General features: G+C 37.9%; 1 protein-coding gene across 2 annotated transcripts in view; it reads left to right on the top strand.

Annotated features, from left to right (window-relative positions):
- The first annotated feature begins 17175 nt into the window (after nucleotides 1–17175).
- Nucleotides 17176–21255, top strand: part of PPP1R12A (protein phosphatase 1 regulatory subunit 12A) — a 143346-nt gene continuing 139266 nt past the window's right edge. Inside the window, exons 1-2 of one of the 2 annotated variants that reach the window (XM_078076350.1) lie at nucleotides 17176–17306; nucleotides 17718–17974. In XM_078076350.1, coding sequence (XP_077932476.1) covers nucleotides 17738–17974 — 237 coding nt within the window. In that variant the 5' untranslated portion in view covers nucleotides 17176–17306; nucleotides 17718–17737. Of the gene's footprint in view, nucleotides 17307–17507; nucleotides 17975–21255 lie in introns of those variants that run through there. The other variant, XM_078076351.1, reaches the window with a different exon arrangement.

Below are 21255 nucleotides of genomic sequence, written 5' to 3'. Positions count from 1 at the left end.
AGCTTGCTTCTCCCTCTTTCTGCTGCTCCCTGTTTGTGTGCTCTCGCGCGCTCTCTCTCTCTCTCTGACAAATAAATAAATAAAATCTTTAAAATGTGAGTTTGAGTATTAAAGGTATTTTGGCCTAAGGTAATTTAAATCCAATTAGATTAGAAAAATGGTTGCGCCCCTAAAATTATTATTCAGTTTATCCTATTCCTCTGCATTGAGTTTAGCAGCCAAGGTGCTAACTTTGCTTCACTTTGTCATGGTTTCTTTTGCATATTCCTGCCCCAGGAACTTCTTAGAGGGTTAATTGGAGTAGGAGTTGGGTATTTGTGCCTGGCCAAAACACCCTAAAAATATAACAAAATTTTAACAACTAATGGTTTTTAAAAATTGAAATGCATTCTCCTGGGCATTGGTTTAAGCTGTGCAATGTTACTGAAATTAATTTCCTTATAGGTTTGTTTCCTCCATTAGACTGTTAGTTTCTTCTGGCCAAAAACTGTCTGAGTCTACTTTACATTCCTAGAGTATAACACAGAGCCAGGCACATGGTAAGCATTTAAATTGATTGAGAGGGACCATTTGTCCAGTGCCAGTTGTATAATTAGAATTTCTTTCTTTCTTACAGAGTTAGGAACAAAACTGCAGTGACCTGCTGCTATTTTGAGATGCTGACTATCATGGAAATTTTCCCAACCTGCTTTGTTAGGATAGCCCAGCCACAAGAGCTCTACTCAATGTAAAAACGGTACCAAGTATCTTTTGTAAAACCTTGGGGCAGTTAGTGTGAGGCTATGCAAGGAATACTAAATTGGAAGTGCTCTAATCTTGGCTCTGTTACTTAATCTACTAACTGTGGGAAGGCCACTTTATCTCTCGGGGGCCTTAATTTCCTCCTCTGTCCATTAAAGGGATTGTATTAAATTATCTCTAAATTCCCTCCCAGCATTAACATCTGCTTAGAATTCATCTCCGTATTCCTAACACAATGCTGGACCCATAATATGAGCTTAATATTTATTAGTTGAATTAGGTTGAAGTGCTAGGGTCTCTGATACTTTATAATGCTTTAGTTTAAAGCTAACATTGTTTTCAATGAAAAGGTCATTTTCCTCTCAATTTTCCTTTATCCAGCTTATATAAAAAATACTCACATAGTGAAAAAAGTCACAGTAAGTCAACCCGTAGTTTTTAAAATCCTAAGTTGACAAATTTTGCCTTTCTGAGTACAACATCCTCTAGGAGAATGAGATTTTAGGGGGGAAATGTTTAAAATTACTGTGCAGTTTGTGCAGTGACCTTAAGAAGTTTTGATAGCACACAATAACTTACTAGCAATCTATAAAGGAAAAAGCACTCGTTTTACTTTTATTTCTGAAACATAATGTATTCCTTCAAATAACTTATTGAAAACCTTTAGTTTACTTATGGTTATTAAATGAATTTCAAAGTAATACAGTATCTTTACTTTAAAAAATCTGTAATTCATGTCTTTTACTAATTCAGGCTTTTTTTCTAACAATCAATAAAATTAGTGTGGTTGTACATATTTACACACCCCAAATCATATAGAACCCTATATGTGGAATTAATTTTAATGGTCATTGTTAATTGGTTGAGGTTGAATGCTCATCTCTCAACAGTAGTAATAGTTACCTGCTGGAGGTAGAGTGTCGTTATGATTCTAAGAAGGAAGGATTGATTTTTTTTTTTTTTTTGACTGCTTATCATATGACAGTCACCTTGCATTATCTCATTTGGCCTTCTCAATAACTTTAAGATTATTATCATCTCCATTTTTAAAATGAGAAAACTAATGCTTAAAGTTGTTACTTGCTCCAGAGAAAACAGTCGTATTCCACCCCAAGTTATCAGATATCAAAGCCTATGCATGCTCCTAAATACCATGCTATATTAACTTTGTTATATTAACTGCATCACATAATTCTTTCAAGAATTCATGAATTTGTCTGACTATAATTTCATCAAAAAGCTTTCTCTAAAACTCAACTCACTAGTCATTTAAGTGTAAAAGGTCAATATCTCCCCAAGATCCTTGAGTTAACAAAAAAAGTTTTAATTTCTAGTATGAATTTACCACTTCCTCTGATACATGATAAACAAACTACAGTTATAAAGAATCTCCCTATGATTAGCAGGGAACATCATTAATGCTTAACATCACTGAGAGTATCAACCACAAAAACAACTGCGATTTAGTAGTTCCCTGTGGGAGATAGTGATATCAAGACTTTGGTAGTTATGTGTATATTGAGTTTATCCAAAACTTTAGACCAAAAAAGTTCTCAAAAATATCCTTACTAAATAGTCATTTCAAAGTACTTGTCAGTGGAGCTATTTAGAAATACCTCAAAAATATACTTTTATAAAAACCTTCATCTGCCTAAAACATTAACCATTCCAAATTAGCTAAATAATATTTGGGTTCCTATAATCAGTCATATAGTCTGATGATCAATCAGTAAGTATTTACTAATCTTATGCTTGGAGCTCAAAATTCTGTTATGCAATTACATTTCAAGGAATTTTTCCTTAAGAAGGATGAGTCAAAGATATTCAGTTAAGCATTTTTTTATAGTAAGAAATTATAAAATGCCTGAAAAGTCATCAAAAGAAGATTGATTAAAATATAGTACATTTATATACAGTAGGCCTATATTCATTGACATGGAAAGATGTTCATGATGTATCGCTAAATGAGAAAGATGATTATTAAATTCTGTGTAAAGTGATCTCGTTGTTTTTTAAAAAATAAACCTGTTCTGGGAGCACTGGGTGTTATACGAAAACAATGAATCATGGAACACTACATCAAAAGCTAATGATGTAATGTATGGTGATTAACATAACAAAATAAAATTTAAAAAAATTAAAATAAACCTGTTCTAAATCAGAATGAGATATCACCTCATACCCGTTAGGATGGCTATATCAGAAAATCAAGTAATAACACGAGTTAGTGAGGATGTGGAGAAAAAAGAACACTTGTGCATTCTTGGTGGGATTATAAATCGGTGCAGCCAATATGGAAAACAGTATGGAGGTGACTCACAAAGCTAAAAATAGAACTACCACATGATCCAGCAATTCCACTTCTGACTATTTATCCAAAGAAAACAAAAACACGGGTGCCTGTGTGGTTCAGTTGGTTAAGCGTCTGCCTTCAGCTCAGGTCATGATCCCAGAGTCCTGGGATCAAGCCCCAAGTCCGGCTGCTGGCTAGGTGGGGACCCTACTTCTCCCTCTCCCTCTGCCTCTCCCGCTGCTCATGCTCTCTCTCTCTCTCTCTCTGTATCTCTCCATCATAAATGAATAAATAAAATCTTCAAAAAAAAAATAGAAAACAAAAACACTAACTCAAAAAGATATATGCGCCACCATGTTTATTGCAGAATTATTCACAATAGCCAAGATGCAGAAACAACCTAAGTGTCCATGAATGGATGAATGGAAAAAGAGAATGTGGTGCACACACACACACACACACACACACACAATGTGGTATATATATGAATACATATGTAGTATATATAAAATGGAATATTATTCAGCTACATTAAAGAAGGAAATCTTGCCATTTGTGATAACATGGTTGGATCTTGAGGGCTTTATGCTTAGTGAAATAAGTCAGACAGGAAAAGACAAATACCATGCCATTTCACTAATATGTGGAATAAAAAAAAAAAAAGCTCATAGATACAGAGAACAGAAGTGGGGGTTGGGGGCAGGAAATACGAATGAAAGGGTCAAAAGGTACAAATTTCAGGGGCACCTAGGTGGCTCAGTCAGTTAAGCATCTGACTCTTGGTTGTGGCTCAGGTCATGATCTCCTGGGTCGTGAAATCGAGGCTCAAATCAGGGTCCATGCTCAGTGGGGAGTCTGCTTGAAGATTCTTTTCCTCTGCCCTTCCCCTGTGCTATTTCTCTCTCTCTCTCTCAAATAAATAAATAAATCCTTTTTTTTAAAGGTACTAATTTCCAGTTATAAAATAAATAAGCACCTGGGTGGCTCAGTCTGTTAAGCATCTGCCTTCAGTTCAGGTCATGATCTCAGAGTCCTGGAATCCAGCCCTGCCACGGGTTCTTTGCTCAACAGGGAGTTTTCTTCTCCCTCTCCCTCTGTGCATGCTCTCTCTCTCTCTCTCTGTCTCAAATAAATAAAATCTTAATAAATAAATAAATAAATAAATAAATAAGTTATAGAGATATAATGTACAACATGGTGATTATAGTTAATAGTACTGTATTGCATATTTGAAAATTGCTAAGAAAGTAAATCTTAAAAGTTCTCATCACAAAAAAAATATTTTGTAACTATTTATGGTAATGGATGTTGACTAGACATATTGTGGTCATCATTTCATAATATAATATAGGTTGTATACTTAAAACTAATAGAATGTTATATGTCAATTATACCTCAATTAAAAAAATTTTAATAAATAGGGAGGTGGGTGGGGGATGGGCTAAATGAGTGATGGATTTTAAGGAGGGCACTTGTGATGAGTACTTGGTGTTGTATGTAAGTGATAAATCACTAAATTCTCCACCTGAAACCAATTTTACCATATATGTTGACTGACAAGAATTTAAATACAAACTTGAAACAAAAAAAGTAATAAATAAATACATATGGGTATGTATTCATGAATGTATTGAAAGAAAAAAATCTGGAAGGTACTCTATGCACAGAAATGCTAGCAGATTTCTGAGTAATGGAATTACAAGTGACATTATTTTCTTCTTTATATGTTTTATTGTTTCCTGATAATTTTGCAATGAGAATAAATTAGCTTTAAAAGCAGAAAACAAAAACTATTCAAAATAAGTCTGATGAACATTTAGGGGGAAGTTTAATCTGTGGTCCCTGAGAAATGATTACAATGCCCATGTATGCAGCACATTTGAAAAAAATGTATTATGTTTGCCAACAGCCCCTGTTGGAAACTCGTGTATCACTCAGTTAATCAATCATAAGCATTTGTCAAGCATGCATAACATAAGGGACATAATACTTCCCAGTGTGAGAGAATAGAAGAAACTGAATGTGCCTTAAAGGATCTTAGAACTAGCTGGAGAATGAAAACATATCTACAGGATCCATTTTTACTATTAACTAGTAAGGAGTCTAAAAACTTGCTAACTTGTGTTTATGGACAGAAGGAAGTTAATCTTAGAACCAGTTTAATGCTTGTGCTCAAGATGAGGTTGATGCAGACCTGTAATACTTTTTGTATCATTTTAAATTTCTAATTTTAAGGGCATTAGTGTCTTAGGATCTGTTGGACTCTACTGTACCGAAAGCTGAATTTATGAATTTTTTCCTACAACAATGACAAAAACTAAAACTAACAGTTGGGCTTTATTTAATATAATTAACTTTTTATTAAAATCATCTGGAAATGTGATATTCCTCATATCTAAATTTTCTTCATGTCCAGGGCTTACATTTTAAGGGTCACATTTTTTAATGTTTTACCCAAATATTCACAACGTACATTCTTGCCTTCTTAAATAGCTAAATAAAATGTGATATTTTCTCCATAATTTATTATAATGAATATCCTCTATTATATAAATTTGTTCCAGACTACTGAAGAGTATATGACTGTTTGTGCATTTGTTGATTGGGTCCATGCTGTTATGTTTTCTCAGGTCTTGTGTCTGCTTTTTGTTGTTATGGTTGTTAAACAATATAATCTTTTACTCTTTGGGTGTCACCTGCCACTTGCTGCCAAGAATTTGACTTTAGCAGCATTCCTCCTTTTTTTTTTTTTTCCCCCTAATTTACTGCAGGCTAAGAATAAGATCTGGAGAGGAAAAGGTAGGAGCTCCCATATGTAAAGTAAATGGGTTCATGGACTTTGAGACATTTACATGAGCTGTTCTGAGGTCTTTCTTGTCTTCCTGTTTCTCAATACTGCCATTGATTTCTGAGGATCTCATAACCTCCACATTTCTGAGATGTTTTGTATTTCAGAAAAGTTTGATGGGACCTTTTAAGTTGACTTTAATCATTAAGCTGATCTTAGAATCTTCATAATATTTTAAGTTTGAAGGCAGGTATCCTTCAGAAGAAAAGGGCAAAGAAGATAGAATAAGTAATGAGAGATGATGCAAAATAAAAAAAGAGACAGATACATTAGGAAAAGGAGGGGGAAGTGGAGAAAAAAGAAGGGAAGGAAGAGGGGAAGACGAGGAGGATGGAAGGAAAGGTGAGGGTATGATGGACAGAGACAGAGAGAGAGGGAAAGAGAAATGGAAAGATTTAGAAGGGGGAAGAAGGGATGCAGAGAAAGGGACAAGAAAAGAGGAGAGAAAATTAAATCAGCAGTGGGGAAAGGAGAAACTGAGGGGTGGAGAGAGAGAGACAGAGAGATACGGGAAGAAGAGGTAGAGGCATAGAGGCATAGAGGCAGAGCAATAGAGAGATAAGAAGGGAGAGATATAGCACCTGACAAAGCCAGAAGGTGGGACTAACTGGGAGCCATCTTGGACGTGGACTCCCTGCCACACTTAGTTAACCAGTTTGATAACTGAAGTTCAAATTTAAACTTCTGAAGAACAAATGACTAGAGTGTAAGATGGCTTTTGAGAACTTAACTGTTTTCTTCCAGTTTTATAGAGAGTAATTAAGCTATATTGAAGATTAGTAATATTTACTATTGTGACAAAAAAATTATTATCAGGTTATAAATAACTTTATGAACATAGCATAATTTTTTCTGGCTGCAACATTAACAGTTTTAGAACTTAGGTGGTTTCTCTCTCTCTCTCTCTCTTTTTCAATGAGGTATAATTTACCTATAGTAAATTTCACTCTTTTTCATGTACAGTTCTATGATCTTTGACAAATGTTTACCATTATGTAACCGTAACCATAATCAAGATAGAGAACAGCTTCATCACTTCAAAATATTAGTACTCTCTTTTTCTATGTTCTTCCTTTTCTTCCCTTACTCAGGCCAGAGGAAACATTTGTCTTCAGAATTAAGTCAATAACATACCAGATATCTTATAATACAAAAAAACGACACTATATCAGAGTTCATCTCTAGAAATGAAGTAAACAGGGTTGAAGTGTGATAGAAGTGATGGAGATAAAGGAAGCCCGAAAGAGTGCCATAGTAAGCACGGAAGAATGCTACAAAAGTACCGGACCAAGGCTATAGGGACAGGTTTTCAAGCTTTCATTCCATGCTGAATGAATCTGATGCCACACCAATATTTCCTGTACCTGAAGAAGTAGAACATTGCAATAGTCTTTATGAAAACATGCAGAGGAATGGACTTCTCATCTACTCTAAGGTTTGCTTTTAACCTATGCTAAAAGAAAAGTGAAAATTAGTTACCTTCCCAGGTAGAAATATCTTAGCTCATTGCCCACTTGGATGTAAATTAATTAAGAATAAAGACATTTTCAGGGCACCTGTGTGGCTCGGTCAATTAAGCATCTGACTCTTGGTTTTGGCTCAGGTCATGATCTCCTGGGTCATGGGATTGAGCCTCAAGTCGGGCTCTGTGCTCAGCAGAGAGCCTGCTTAAGATTCTCTCCTTCCCCCCACTCACACACACTCTCTCAAATGAATAAAAAAAAAGAAAGAATAAAGACATTCTAGAGATGAGCACCAGCTAATGGGGAATTGTTGAATCACTATATTGTACACCTGAAACTAATATAACACTATGTTAAGCACCTGGAATTTAAATAAAAACTTAAAAAATAAAAATAATAAGGACATTTTCATTCATAATTTCAGCCTGTTTGTTTTACGTATCTATACGTACATGGCTAATATAACTTTTATCCCTCTCAGCACATCTTTCATATCTTCTTTTACAACCCTAAGTGTGAATGGAGCCTACACAGTCTTCTTTATTCCTAGTTACTCAGATAACTATGTAATAGGTACCAACAAGGTAGAAAAGAATGTCAGTTATAGAATTTTATCTATAAAAACAAAAATATATAAAAAGGATAAAACTTGCAAGGAGGAATCTGAAATAGGATTAAAGTGAAATAAATTAAGATAACTTGAGAAATAAATATCAAAGGAGGGGCGCCTTGGTGGCTCAGTTAAGTGTCTGACTCTTGGTTTCGGCTCAAGTGGTGATCTCATGGGTGGTGGGATGGAGGGATGGAGCCGAGTTAGGCTCCTTGCTCAGCAGGGAGTCGGCTTAAAGGATTCTCTCCCTCTGCCTCCCCTCCCCGGAAATAAATAAATAAATCTTTTAAAAAATAAATAAATATCAAAGGAGTTACATGTAATTTACATATAATAGGTGAATTGGTGTGTGTGTATACCAACAGTAAGAAGGATGATGAGTCAGAGGTGAAGATATGTACAATAGGTGTAATAATATTGGAGACTTAAATAAAATTCATATAGTTTGGGGAAACTAGAAGTATCTAAAGCCCAATATATATATAATAAGATATATTCACTCTTGATGAATGAAAGGAAATTGGAGGGGTTAAAAAGTAGAAAAATAGATTAGGTTAATGTGGAAGATACTTAAGAAAAATGGAAAGCTGATAGAGTTGGAGAAATTGTTCAGACTAAGAAATCCAGTGTCTATCATGTAGTTGTAAAGTCAAACAGCTCTGAGAAACTATAAATTGTAGCTACTCTCTCACACTCTACATCATCCTGACTTAGCCTCACATTTTTAACAAAACAAACAAGTAGGTGACCAATAAAGTAGGTGACCAAGTAGGTGAGCTTAATTTAGCATGGCTCATTTTCCAAGAGCCTTTAGTTGTGCCTAGTAATCACCAAGCTCTTCTCAAAGCTTCCATTCATTTTATGTTTTTTTTTTAAATTGCGGTATAATTGATGTATAACATTATATTAGTTTCAGGAGTACAACATAAGGATTTCGTGCTTGTATATACTGCAAAGTGATCACAATAAGTCTAGCTTCCCTCTACAACTCCATTCAAATTCGCCTTCCAAATAGAAAAAAAAAGGCATTGTCCATTTTGATCTAAATATATGAGGGTTTGGGTGGCTTGTCATTGCACTGATGATTTTTCAGTCTTTGAGAATTTTCTTTTAAAATGAGATAGGTCATATTTTAAGCCTTAATTAGCCAAGATCTTAATTCTCAGTTTATGCCAAGGATTGATTAACTCTGCTAATAGCAAGAATGAGTCACAGGACAAATGCTTGAGGAGGAGAGAAATGTTTCACAGATAAATTAAGCTTCCTTCACATTTTATCTAAGCTATCTGAGCTACTCTGAATAATTTTGTGTGACCCTTTTACAAATCCTTCAATCATCCCCACCATTTTTATGGTAAATATGTCCCCTTGTTCATATATAAGACCTTCTATGATAGGGTTATTATTCCTCCAGCTTTGTATCTTGTTATGACTCTCTTGATGTTTTGTGTTCTGGTGCTATTAATCTGTCCCTCTTTCTGCCTTTATGCATGTAAAATTCCCGAGCCCTACACCACCTCGCCCACCTCCTTCTCACACACACACCCTGTTTGTGCCTAGTCAATTTCTATTCTTCTTTGAGGATGAATTACCTTCTCAAAGATTTCCCTGATAGGCCATGCCTATCTGCCTTTCCCCTCAGCCCCCACTAAAATACACTCCTCTATGCTTCAAGAGTATATAGTACTTTATCTCTATGCCTTCCCTTACCCTGCAGGATGATATATACACATAGTGCTTATAATAGGAATAGGTACTTAGTAAATTCTGTATAAGTATTAGCTCTTATCATCATATAAAAATTACCTGTTTGAGTATCAGTTTCCTCCAGTAATGTGTAAACTCCTTGATCTACCAGACAATATCTTATTCATTTCCTTTAAATTAGTTCTTAGATTATAGGAAGTGATCAGGGAATGCTCATTGAAATGTAATATGGTAAGGAACTATTATTTATTGCACCCTGTGTCAAGCAAGATTTCTAAAATAGTCCCAAAGAGATGTCCCTGCTTTAATCCCTGGAACCTATAAATATGATGGGATATCACCCCTGTGATTAGGCTTTATTATATGGTCAGTTGACCTTAAAATAAGGAGATTAGCTCATTTCAGCAGCTTTTAAAAACAGACACCTCTCTCAGGTTGGTGGCAGAAGGGGAAGCAGAGACAGGAAGAAAAGCATGAGAGCCAGCATTGTGGCTGGCTTTGAATTTGGAAAGGATCAGGCCTAAGAAACAGAGAGGACTCTAGGAGCTGAGAATGACTCCTGGTCTACTGCCAGCAAAGAAATGGGACCTCAGTCCTGCAACTGCAACTTGTATGAGCTCCTAAGAGCCCCCAGATAAAAGACCAGCTCAGCTGACACCTTGCTTTTGGCCTTGTGATACCCTGAGCATAGAACCCAGCTGAGCCCACTTGGACTTCTGATCTACAGAACTATGAGATACTAAATGGGTATTGCTATAAGGTGTTACATGTGTCATAATTTCTTACTGCACCAGTAGAAAATGAAGTACATGTGAACTATATGCAGGACTCTTTACACAAGTATTGGGAATGAATCTCACTTAAAGACTCCTCCTCTTTTCTAATTTTCTATAAAGAACTTAATTTCAACCTTAACACCTGGGAACTCTATATTGGTCCTTGGTGGTGGTCTTTCACCTCTACCAGGGTTGTGTGTGTCAAGTTTCTGAGATGACAGTACACAGTGCTACTGTGGTCATTAGTCATGTTTGCACACTAGTTAATACTGGAACATCCTATCCTAACCTGTATGATCTCTTCAGGTATCTTCCTGACATTCAAGTCCCAGCTAGGGGTAGGTTTACTGTCAAACTTCAGGGCCTCTCACTTGAACAGGTCCCTTCCAAGGCCCTATACTTGTTTGAGTGTTTGAAATTGTCCATCCTTTTTCTTAGAAAGGAATCACCAAATTGTATAAATGTGAAGCACCACAAAACCTGAATAGTCCCTCAGCTAAGAACTTTCCTGATTAACTAATTAAAGTATTCCCTTCTTCCCTATCCCACATCCCCCCCCCCCCACCATTGCTGCTAACTTCAGACATTGTCTTTTAGGTTCTTTCTCATCTGAACTTTTTTCCTTCACTACACTTTGCAATATGTGAATTTATTTGTTCATTTAAAATGTGTTCATTTTCTGTCCCTACCCACTAGAATGGAAGCTTATTGAAGGCAGGCACTTCATTTATTTATTCCTGTATCCCCAGAACCTAGGATAATGATTGACTGATCGACTTCAGGTCTACCAAACTGCTACTGGTTTAGTCTATTTGGGCTGCTATAACAATATACCATAAACTGGGCAGTTGAGAAACAACGAACATTTATTTCTCACAGTTCTGGAGGCTGTACCTTAAGATTGTATCTTAGGGTTGAGGTACAAGAGGATTCAGTGTCTGGTGAGAGCTCCCCTCCAGGTTCGTAGATGGTAATATTTTCACTGTGCCCTCTCTTGGAGGAAGGGGCCAGGGAGCTCTCTGGGGCCTCAGAGAGCACAAATGGGCATAAATGACCTAACCAGTTCCCGAAGGCCCTACCTCCTAATACCATCACCTTGGGTGGTAGGATTTCAACATATGAATTTGGGGGGGGGACACATATTCAGACCATTGTCCCTGCCAAGTTTGGGGCACAGCTATGTTTGGCTAGGGAGAGTTCCAGACATAGGCTCCAGCCTCTCTGGTGCAGCCATTCAGCCATTCACTCTCAGATCCTGTCACATTCCAGGGACACTTCCGGGGATCAGGTAGCAAATCTGCACTGCTCTAGAGACCCACCAACTTCTTTCTCATCCTTTTAGCCTAGGCATCACTTTTTATTCTCAGTGAGGTCCTTTTTTCCCATGACAGTACCCAAGGGTAGATTGAGAAGACCTCTCTGCCTGGTTCCCCCTTCTCCACCCTAAATGAAAATAATAATTCATGATAACTATGAATTAACATTGTTCAAGGGAGGATAAAATTTAGAAAAATGTTTCTGTTTGTATTGATCTATAATACTATGTAAATGTGGCTTCCATAAATTTCATAGCCACCTGGTACACTACTTCCAACCAGATTACTAGCCTTAAAGTCTTTTAAATAGTAATTTGGGGGTGGCCATTTCAAGCGAGGAAGGAAAATGTTTTGAAAGCAACTTCTGCTTTCTTCCCTGCCACAAACATCCCCTGAAGCAAGGAAGCAGAATGCTATCAGCTTAAATGAGGGAAGGAAAAGAGGCAAATACAAGAAAAGAAACAAAATCTCAATTTTTTTTCTTTCTTACAAACATTATTCATTTAATCTGAAAACCAGCACATGAAGCTGATATATTACTCCCACCTGCCACAACTGAGCACAGTCATTACCAGTGATGCTGTGTCTGGGGTCACTGCTCATGTTCATTCTCACTAGTAATTTGTTCTGTACAGCTTTTTGCACTCTGGTTTCTGGAGAAATTTAGAAGCTTTTGCTATGATTTGAGTTGAAGGACATTTGAATAAATCCCTCAACTAAATGCTAATGTTCCAAGATGGAGCTCATGAACCTAAACTCTCCTTCCAGATATTGGAGCAGAATTTAGTTGCTTTTGTAATTTCATTGCTATGGAGGATGACACTTAGCTGTGAAGTTCCTGTCATGTTTTCTCCCAGAGCTCATAGATACTCTTATATAAATAGGCCTTTCAATGGCGTTGCCTTGATTACTGGAGGTGGGTGTGGCATGAAGGCCCTTCTTGTAATCCTCATAAAATTAATTGTAATTATTATTATACATGGTAATTAAAGTCAGCCAGTGTTCCCCAAAGTGTGGGACATGTAGAATGGTAGTACACGAAGTAATTTTTGATGGATGGGACATTCAAATACCAGTGAAGCACTTAGCAAAAAGGCTATCCTCTTTTCAATATACTTTAATCTTTGATTATGTAGAAAAATAACAGGTTGATGTTAATATGCCCAACACTTGCCAATCTTCCTTTTTTAACAAATTGAGAAGAGGCCTTGGGCCTGGAACCTAGATAGGTAACATAACTAGTATAACATTTTGTTTTCATTGCATTTGCTTTTAAGGTCTTCTTTTATTTATGTCAATTGGAAATGTTTTCCACTTACAAAAATGACATAATGTTTCCTTTAAAATAAATCTATTTTAAAATATAAATCTAAGTTTTTTTTTAAAAGGTTAAAGGAAACATTTTAATAGTATTTGTGGTTTCTGGATCAGGCAAAAATCATGACAAAGTTTGGGGAACACTAAATTAAGAAATTCATATGAATGGCCATGTGATGTTCTGACACTGACCATGATACAGGTTGTAAGTCATGTGCATTAGAGGCAAGTCATTATCTTTTTAGCACTATTTCTGTACTTTGAATTGTTGCCAGACATTCATCTGATTGCCTATTTATGGGGACCAGAGGAGCTTCGTGAGAATATCAGCCACAAGTAAATGTATGAGGGTTAGGTTCTTGGGATGAAGCCAGATGTGACAGAGCATTTACCCTGAAGAGTTAAAAGCAAGATGACTTTCAGAGTAGTGGACCATTGGGTACGGGGAGTGAAGCTGACTTTGTAACCCAGAGTCAAGGCAAGGGCTTAGATGCTATGATCTAGAAATCAGGGTTGTTCTAAAAGTAGAGTCTGAAGCAACTTAGGGTGATTCAGGGTTGGTCCCAGTCAACAATCTGGGTGGGACTGAATATCTTTTGATGCTAGCAGACTGTAAACTTTTCTTTAGGTTCCTAAAAACAACATTTGGAAGACATTGTTATACAGAAGAGAGGCTAGCCCAGGTGTAGAGTACAGGAGATAAGACCAAACTGCCTTGTTGACTATTCTATTCTCAACTGTATAAAAGTAAATTAGAATTTCAGGTTTGAATTAGGGATAACTTAAATGTAGACTTTACTTATTATCTTACATACACTTTGTACCAAAATGCATTTCCAATTGTATAATAAAATTTAACATGGAAAAAGATTCACTGAACAAAAGTTGGTTTTTGGAAAATTTTAGTATCCTACATTGTATTAGTGATATATACCTTCAGTATTATAAAGATTATAAAGGCTGGCAAAGCAGTGAGCTATCAATTAAGCAAAGAAACAATGTGGATCCCAAGAGTTAACTATTTTTTTTAAAGATGTATTTATCTATTTTGAGAGAGACAGAGAGTGTGCAGGAGGAGCATCAGAAGGATAATCTTCAAGCGGACTCCCTGCTGAGTGCAAAGCCCTAAGTGGGGCTTGACCTCACGACCCATGAGATCATGACCTTAGCTGAAACCAAGAGTCAGATGCTTAACTGACTGAGCCACCCTTAACTATTTTCTTTAATAATTAGAGATGAACTTCTTTTGCCACATAAAAAAGCTTTTTACCATCTGGCAATTCACCAGTCTTTTACCGAACAAAAAGCTAATTCTGAAATTTTTATTTTCTGCTTGGGTTGACTTTAAAATTTTCCTTTTCTCGTTCTGCGCTCACATATTACAATATAATCGAATATATTTTCAAGTTTAGATTCATTCATAAGTAAATAAATAAACAAATCTCCACATTGTATAGGTTGGTACTAAGTTAAGGCCATACCCACACAAGCTTTTGTGCCTATATTACTACATTCTCTAGTTGTTTTTCTTTTTATTTATTTGTCAAAGTGAGAGAGAGACAGAGCACAAAGCAGGGGGAGCAGCAGGCAGAGGGAGAAGCAGGCTCCCAACTGAGCAGGTAGCCCAAAGCGGAACTCGATCCCAGAACCCTGGGATGATGACCTGAGCAGAAGGCAGACACCCAACCTACTGAGCGACCCAGGTGTCCCTCTCTAGTTGTTTTTCTAATAATAAATTTGACTATAAGTGTAGTATCATATTATTGCTGGACTCTTTAGGTAATGGTACATCAGAAAGAGAGGACAGAAAAATATCTAAGCTTCATGTGTGTAAACATTTAAAATAAATTAATAAAAATTCTTCAAATTGATCATAATTAACAACTAAATTAATGGTTAGTAGGGGATATCTGTGGTGTAATTAGGCTTTTAAAAACATACATATTCTTGGGAGCACCTACCTGGTTCAGCTGGTTGAACATGTGACTCTTGGTCTTGGTGTTGTGAGTTCAAACCCCATGTTGGGTATAGAGATTACTTAAAAATAAAATCTTAAAAAAAATACATATTCCCTTTTGACAACTTCCTGCATGTAATTAAGACCCCAACATGACTGATGATTTGCTGTAGCAAAGAAAACCAGTTAGCAAATTAATACAGTTCAATTTTTATTTTGTATTTTCATTTCCTCTTCTGCTTAAAGTTTGAAGTTCACTCAGCTACTAAAGTATTATGAAGTGATTAGCTTTGTGTTGTTTTTTAAATAAGAAGTTTTGCCTCTTCTGGAATTAGCCATAGGTCTTCAGTATTAACTCAATAATATCATTAAAAAAAAAATCTTCCCTACAAGGCAAAGCAGGGGTGCAGTTTAAGACTACTTCCAATGAGATTAACATGGAACTTGCTGACCCTTAGAGCTGGGGAAGGAAAGCTAAACTCAATGAAATTTGCATACAGTAGCCCAGGTGGGCTTTTGTTGTGTTTGTTTTGTTTTTGACTGCTAGCCTTTGGTAACTGATACTTAGCTATTTATGGTTTATTAATAAACTGTCATTTTATTAATTCTACATTTTGAAGTACTTGAATCCGAAATAGCATACTTCCCCTCAAACTCTTGTCCACATGAAACCTTGAGATACCAACCTGTATTTCAGAGCACTTTTAAGGGCTACCAAGTCGACCATAACATTCTTGGGAAACAGTAAGGATAAGTTTGTCAGTTTTTCTAGGTAGACAGAAAAGCTGACACGGCAGTTCTCAGATTCCTTTCTTTTATTATAAGAGCTATATTCTGGAGCTCTTAGAGTGAATAGAAATTTTATTATTTTAGCACTAACAGTTCTTCAGCTCCTAACACCATCATTATTCACAGGTCTGATATTACCATTGGTGCATTTTATGCATGTTACACTCACTTTCTATTTCTATATTTCCAGAGGAAATATTTTTACCCTAATTTGGGTTCTATTATTACCCTAGTTTTTGCATTTCAGAAAATTCAGTCTTGCAGGTGGCTTCCTACTTGCATTTTACTCAATTATTTTCTCAGTATGATAGGCTGCAGTGTAGTCTACCGGAGGATAAGAAAAGCTTAATTGTTCACTGCTGCATCCCCAGCATCTAGAACAATGCCTGCCCAGTACAGGTGCATAATACTTGCTGAAGGAATCCTAATCCTGCTGCTGAGTAAAATTAGTTAATTAGTTCTTTGGGGAATCAGTCTAGATGATCCCTAAAATTCCATTTAATGGTAAAAAGTAATGAGTTTTCTTACTTTGGCTCTAAATGTTCTAAAACTGTAGTGGATGAAAACAATGGAGTGTTTAAAAAAATATATCAATTGGTGGAGACTGCAAATAGATGGCTTGAAAGACTTTAGCTATTATTACAAGTCTTGTGTGTGGTGTCAAACAAGACAAAAATAAAAAGCTTTTTTTTTAATGATTATAACGATTTACAAAGTCTTTTTTTTCTGGACACGTAACCTCAAAAGGTGGTTTAAATATCTCATTATGGTCAATGGATCGCCAGTGCCTAGAACAACGATCGGCTCATAGTAAATATTCAATAAATACCAAATGAATTAATTGCGTAATATTAACATTCCTTTGAACTCTAGAAGCAGCTGGGTCTTTACCCATCCTTAGAAAGCAATGGAGCAGGAACCAGAAATCCCTTAAAAGGTTAGGACCAGTAACAAGGCTGAGCTAAAGTCATTGGTAGTACAAGGCAGGCTTAGAGCACTGAAGAAAGGGTAAGAGGACTCGAAATACGCGTGAGAGAAAAAACAAAACAAAGCAACAAAAAAACAAGCATAAGAGGAAAGACGTTTCTGCAGTGGAGGTTGGCAGGAAGCCACCGCAATTAACCGCAGGTCAACCCTTGTTACCAGGCGGTCACCTAGGACTGAGGTCTGGGGTAACTGACACCAGAGACCTCGGCTACACAGACCCCACTTTTAAGAGCTTATCAATACTGACATGCCCAAGTTCATCCGAGTTCCTCAGAAAGAGAAATCACAAGCGCCTAATTCACGTCCTATCCTCCATTCCATTCAAATAACGCAGCCAATAGGAAAATCCTCCGCCCTGAGCGAACGACTCTGCGGAGCTCAGACAGCCCTGGAGGCAGGTCGGCCCGGTACAGGCGCCGTACAGCCCAACTGTTGGCCTCCGGAACCCCAGGAGCCCTCAGCCAGGCGGGACAACCTTCCTTCCGTGTCTCCGCCCTTCCAGGTTGGTCCCAGCCCCCGCAGCCCGGGCGGCCTGAACCACACCCGCTTCCCTCCGGTGGCCTGGCCTCCCCCGCCGCACTTCGCGGGAGCGCTCTTCCTGGGGCGGGCACAGGCCTAGGGCGCATGCGCACTGGCCGAAGGGCGCCTCCCTGTCCGGATCTCGCGAAGTTACGTTAGATTGGCCGCCGGTGACGGGTGGCCGGGCCGGGGGCGGGAGGGCTTCTGGGGTAGGAAGGGAGGTCCGCTCGGCCGGGCGCGCCGCCCCAGTGCTCTGTGGGATACTGGAAGTCTCGAGCGTCTCCTCCCGGTTCCCAGCCCTCTTCTGGCCCGCACTCATAGAAACAGTCACACACCCCCTGCCTCCCCTCTTTTCCCTCTCCGCCTCCCCCTTCCCCCCCCTCGCGATAAGAAGACCCGGCGGCAGGAGAGGGGATGAAGATGGCGGACGCGAAGCAGAAGCGGAACGAGCAGCTGAAGCGCTGGATCGGCTCCGAGACGGACCTCGAGCCTCCCGTGGTGAAGCGCCAGAAGACCAAGGTGAAGTTCGACGATGGCGCCGTCTTTCTGGCTGCTTGCTCCAGCGGCGACACGGACGAGGTCCTCAAGCTGCTGCACCGCGGCGCCGACATCAATTACGCCAATGTGGACGGACTCACTGCCCTGCACCAGGTCTGTGCACCCTGCCGCCGGCTCTCCTGACTCTGCGGGTTCTCGTCGGCCTCCCGCTGGGGCCTTCTCTGCGCTCTCGGCCTCTGGAGGCTGGGGGCGGCGGGAGACTCCCTGCTGCGGGGTGAGGGGGCGGCTTCCCGAGAGGGAGGGGGGAGAGAACTGGTGGAGGGAGGGCTTCTGGCTTGAGGCCCCCTTCAGACTAGTTGATGCTGGAGTTGGGAACCGGGTGATTTCCGGGGCAGAGGAAAAAGGGACTGTGATCAGCTTGGGGCCCCAGGGCCATTTGTGGACGTGTGTCTGGGATTTGGGGTCGAGACCGGGTGGGGTGTACTGGGGTTGTACCTGGGCCCGATGTCAGTGATATACTTGGACGACGGGGGATGCTAAAGAAAACGACCAACAAGGGGCATTAGGGACACTTGGGCAGATGGACGTCTTTGGCTTGTAGGTGGGCATTGGATTTGCTGTAGTTTTTAGGACTTGATTACAAATGATGATGATAATAATAGTAATCAAGAGCCCTAAGCCTAGTGCCTGAGCGACGATTTCCTGTTTTCTCCTTTATTACTCTTGGTCATTGGGGAGGGGGAAATGGGGTGTAATTAGCTGATCTGCTCCGGGTGAAAGGGAAGGGATGGAGGTGGATAAGGTAAGGAAGCGTTCAGAAGGGCTTGCCCACCGCCGGACCCGATTGTACTGAAGTGTCTTTCGGAGAAGAGTTTGCCGCAGTGTCAGAGATCCTCGAGCCTCACGTCTTGGGGTGTGCACTGGGGTTAGAAAGAGAAGAATAAACACGGGGCACGCTTTTCAGAGCCGATTACCAAACTCTGATTTTCCTTTTGGGGGTGGAAAAAAAGAAAGCTGTTCACAAACTTTTCTCAAAATGGATGCTTTGTGCATGTTAAAGTTTTATAGTAGTCTGATTGGGATCTCTCAATGTTAGCCAAATAAGGAGAAACTATTGGCAATCCAGAGATAATGTTGCTTTGCCTTTAACAGGCCAAAAGCAACACAACCACGTAGAGTTCTGCATAAAAAGCAATTTTTAAGTGATGGTAATAGGTGACAAGACATAGACTCTTTCCATTTTCTTAGTGGGCAATTTGGAATTACTTAGAAAACGACTTTACAGCAATAGCTTCCCCTTAAAATAAAGATCTGTAAACTGTCTCAAAGTTGACTTAGTTATACGTGGAAGATCATAGCTGTATTTTATTTAATACTGTAACAAAAACTTGTTTGAGAGGTTGAAACTTAAGGCTTTATATTTTATGAATATTGCCTTGCTGCCTTTTTAAAAGGTGTGTGGTGGCATTTTCCTTTTACTGCTTCCTGTTTGGTGAATGATGACCGTTTTAAGTTTTATTTAACTGAATTCTCGTATCAAACTTGGCTTATAGCCTTTGTTTACAAAGTTGACTTGATGGATTGAAATCACTGACAAATTGCAGGACAAATCTGGAATTCAGAATGTGGCACCTAGTAAAAATATAGCGCGGTCTGTAGTTGTTTTTCTATTCCGTAAATTTAGAGTCTCTAAAGTATAGCATACTTTTTATTTGGCTGAGGTTTATTTTAAAGCATAGCAAACTCTAGATTCTAAAAACATGGCATTGAGCATGAAAGAAACTTTTGGCACTAAAAATGATAATGTAGTTATGTAAGATGAAGGATCGTTCAAGTGCAATTTACATGTTTTAGTAGGGAATTGATTCTGAAAGACAACAGTTATTGTATGCTTGGGTCAAGGTACAGTTGGATAATGGTTTACATCAATATGTTTTATTAAAATTGTCAAATAGAAATTTAAAGTTTTCACACTTGTGGAGGGACCCGATTGTATTGACTTGGAGGAAGAGGAAATTTTCTAATGCTTATATTGGTGTAATATTGGCCTCGGTAGGAAGAGAAAATACATGTAACAGACTCTTTAAGGGTTTTTTTCCCTCTCAGTTTGTACATGTTGCAAGAATCAGCAGATTTATCAATATTTTCCTGATAAACTGAATTCAGTAGTTAGTTTGGCACCATATAGGTATAGTCTTAATTGGGTATTTTGTTTTAGCTGAGAAGCTTTTAAGCAGAAGTTTCAAAGTTATGCATAATTATTTGCATAATATCTTTTTGTAGTTTATCTGCACATTCCTTAAGTCACTGACGCTAAAGTCTTTAAAATATCAAGTACTAAAATTTTTATCATGTTTTCTCCACTCTCATTTCTTTTTTATCAACTCTTGTACTTTTTTCCCATTGTGACTGTGAGAACAAGGAGTTTGCTTTGGGCAAATTCAGGACAACAGATAGTGAAAGGTGATAAATAAAACTTTTTAAAAAAGAATCACGAGAAAATTTTAAGCTTTTAAGAAATCTCTTGAATGCTGCTTGTTTTAAATACTTAAGTTATAAAACCTAAAATTGACCCACTGATTTAATAACCCTTGAATAGTGTCTTTTTAATTTAACTTCTCAAAAGATCATATGATACCTAAAATGTTTTTGCTAGATTAATTATTGATTAGTCTTTTGGAATATTCATTTACCTTTTTGGTTTTAATCAAGTGTCTTAAATTTCACTGTCAGGAAAAAAGTTTTAGAAATTTCACAACCCATAAATATACTTAATCTAATATTTTACTTCCATTTTTAATGTAAGCATCTTATATTTAAAAGTTTATTGGTTGAATGTGCCTTTTCATTAGAAGTTACAAAAGCTACTTAATTTTCAGCTATTCTTTTTGTATAGAAGTATGTCATCCATATTGGAGAAAAAGCGGTGTTCTTGTCAAATTTCCTGTCTTGGTCTCTAGAATAGCCTCCCTCCCCCTGACTCCCATAGCTAGAAAACAATACTGAACAGTATTGAAGCTAAAGTAAACTTCTCATTTTCTGCAACTGAGGTCTAGAGTAGATTTTCATTTTTATTGGTGAGCATTAATCAGTTCTGATTTTATAGGTACCTGGTCGAGTTTTCTGCCTTGTGATCTGTATTTATATTTCAGTATACATTATAAAGATTTTAGGAGAGTAATAGAGGTTTCTGTAGAATGCCTTATTGCTGATTACTACTGATACTGGTATGCATAAACGTAGGACTGAGATTTCTTCCAACAGTGTTGAGTTTAACCTTTGATTTTACCTTAAAATCTTATCTACCTCCTCTGTGCCAGTAACTTCCAAGTCAGTTTCCAGTTCTCACATTTCTGCAGAGCTCCAGTGCCTCATTTCCATTTTTCTGGTGATGATGTATTGATTTAAAATGAAATATTATTCACTATGTTGTG

This window comes from Halichoerus grypus, chromosome 6 (genome assembly GCF_964656455.1).
Source record: "Halichoerus grypus chromosome 6, mHalGry1.hap1.1, whole genome shotgun sequence".
NCBI lineage: Eukaryota > Metazoa > Chordata > Mammalia > Carnivora > Phocidae > Halichoerus > Halichoerus grypus.
The sequence above is the reverse complement of the archived record's forward strand: the minus strand, read 5'-3'. Positions and strand labels throughout refer to the sequence as shown.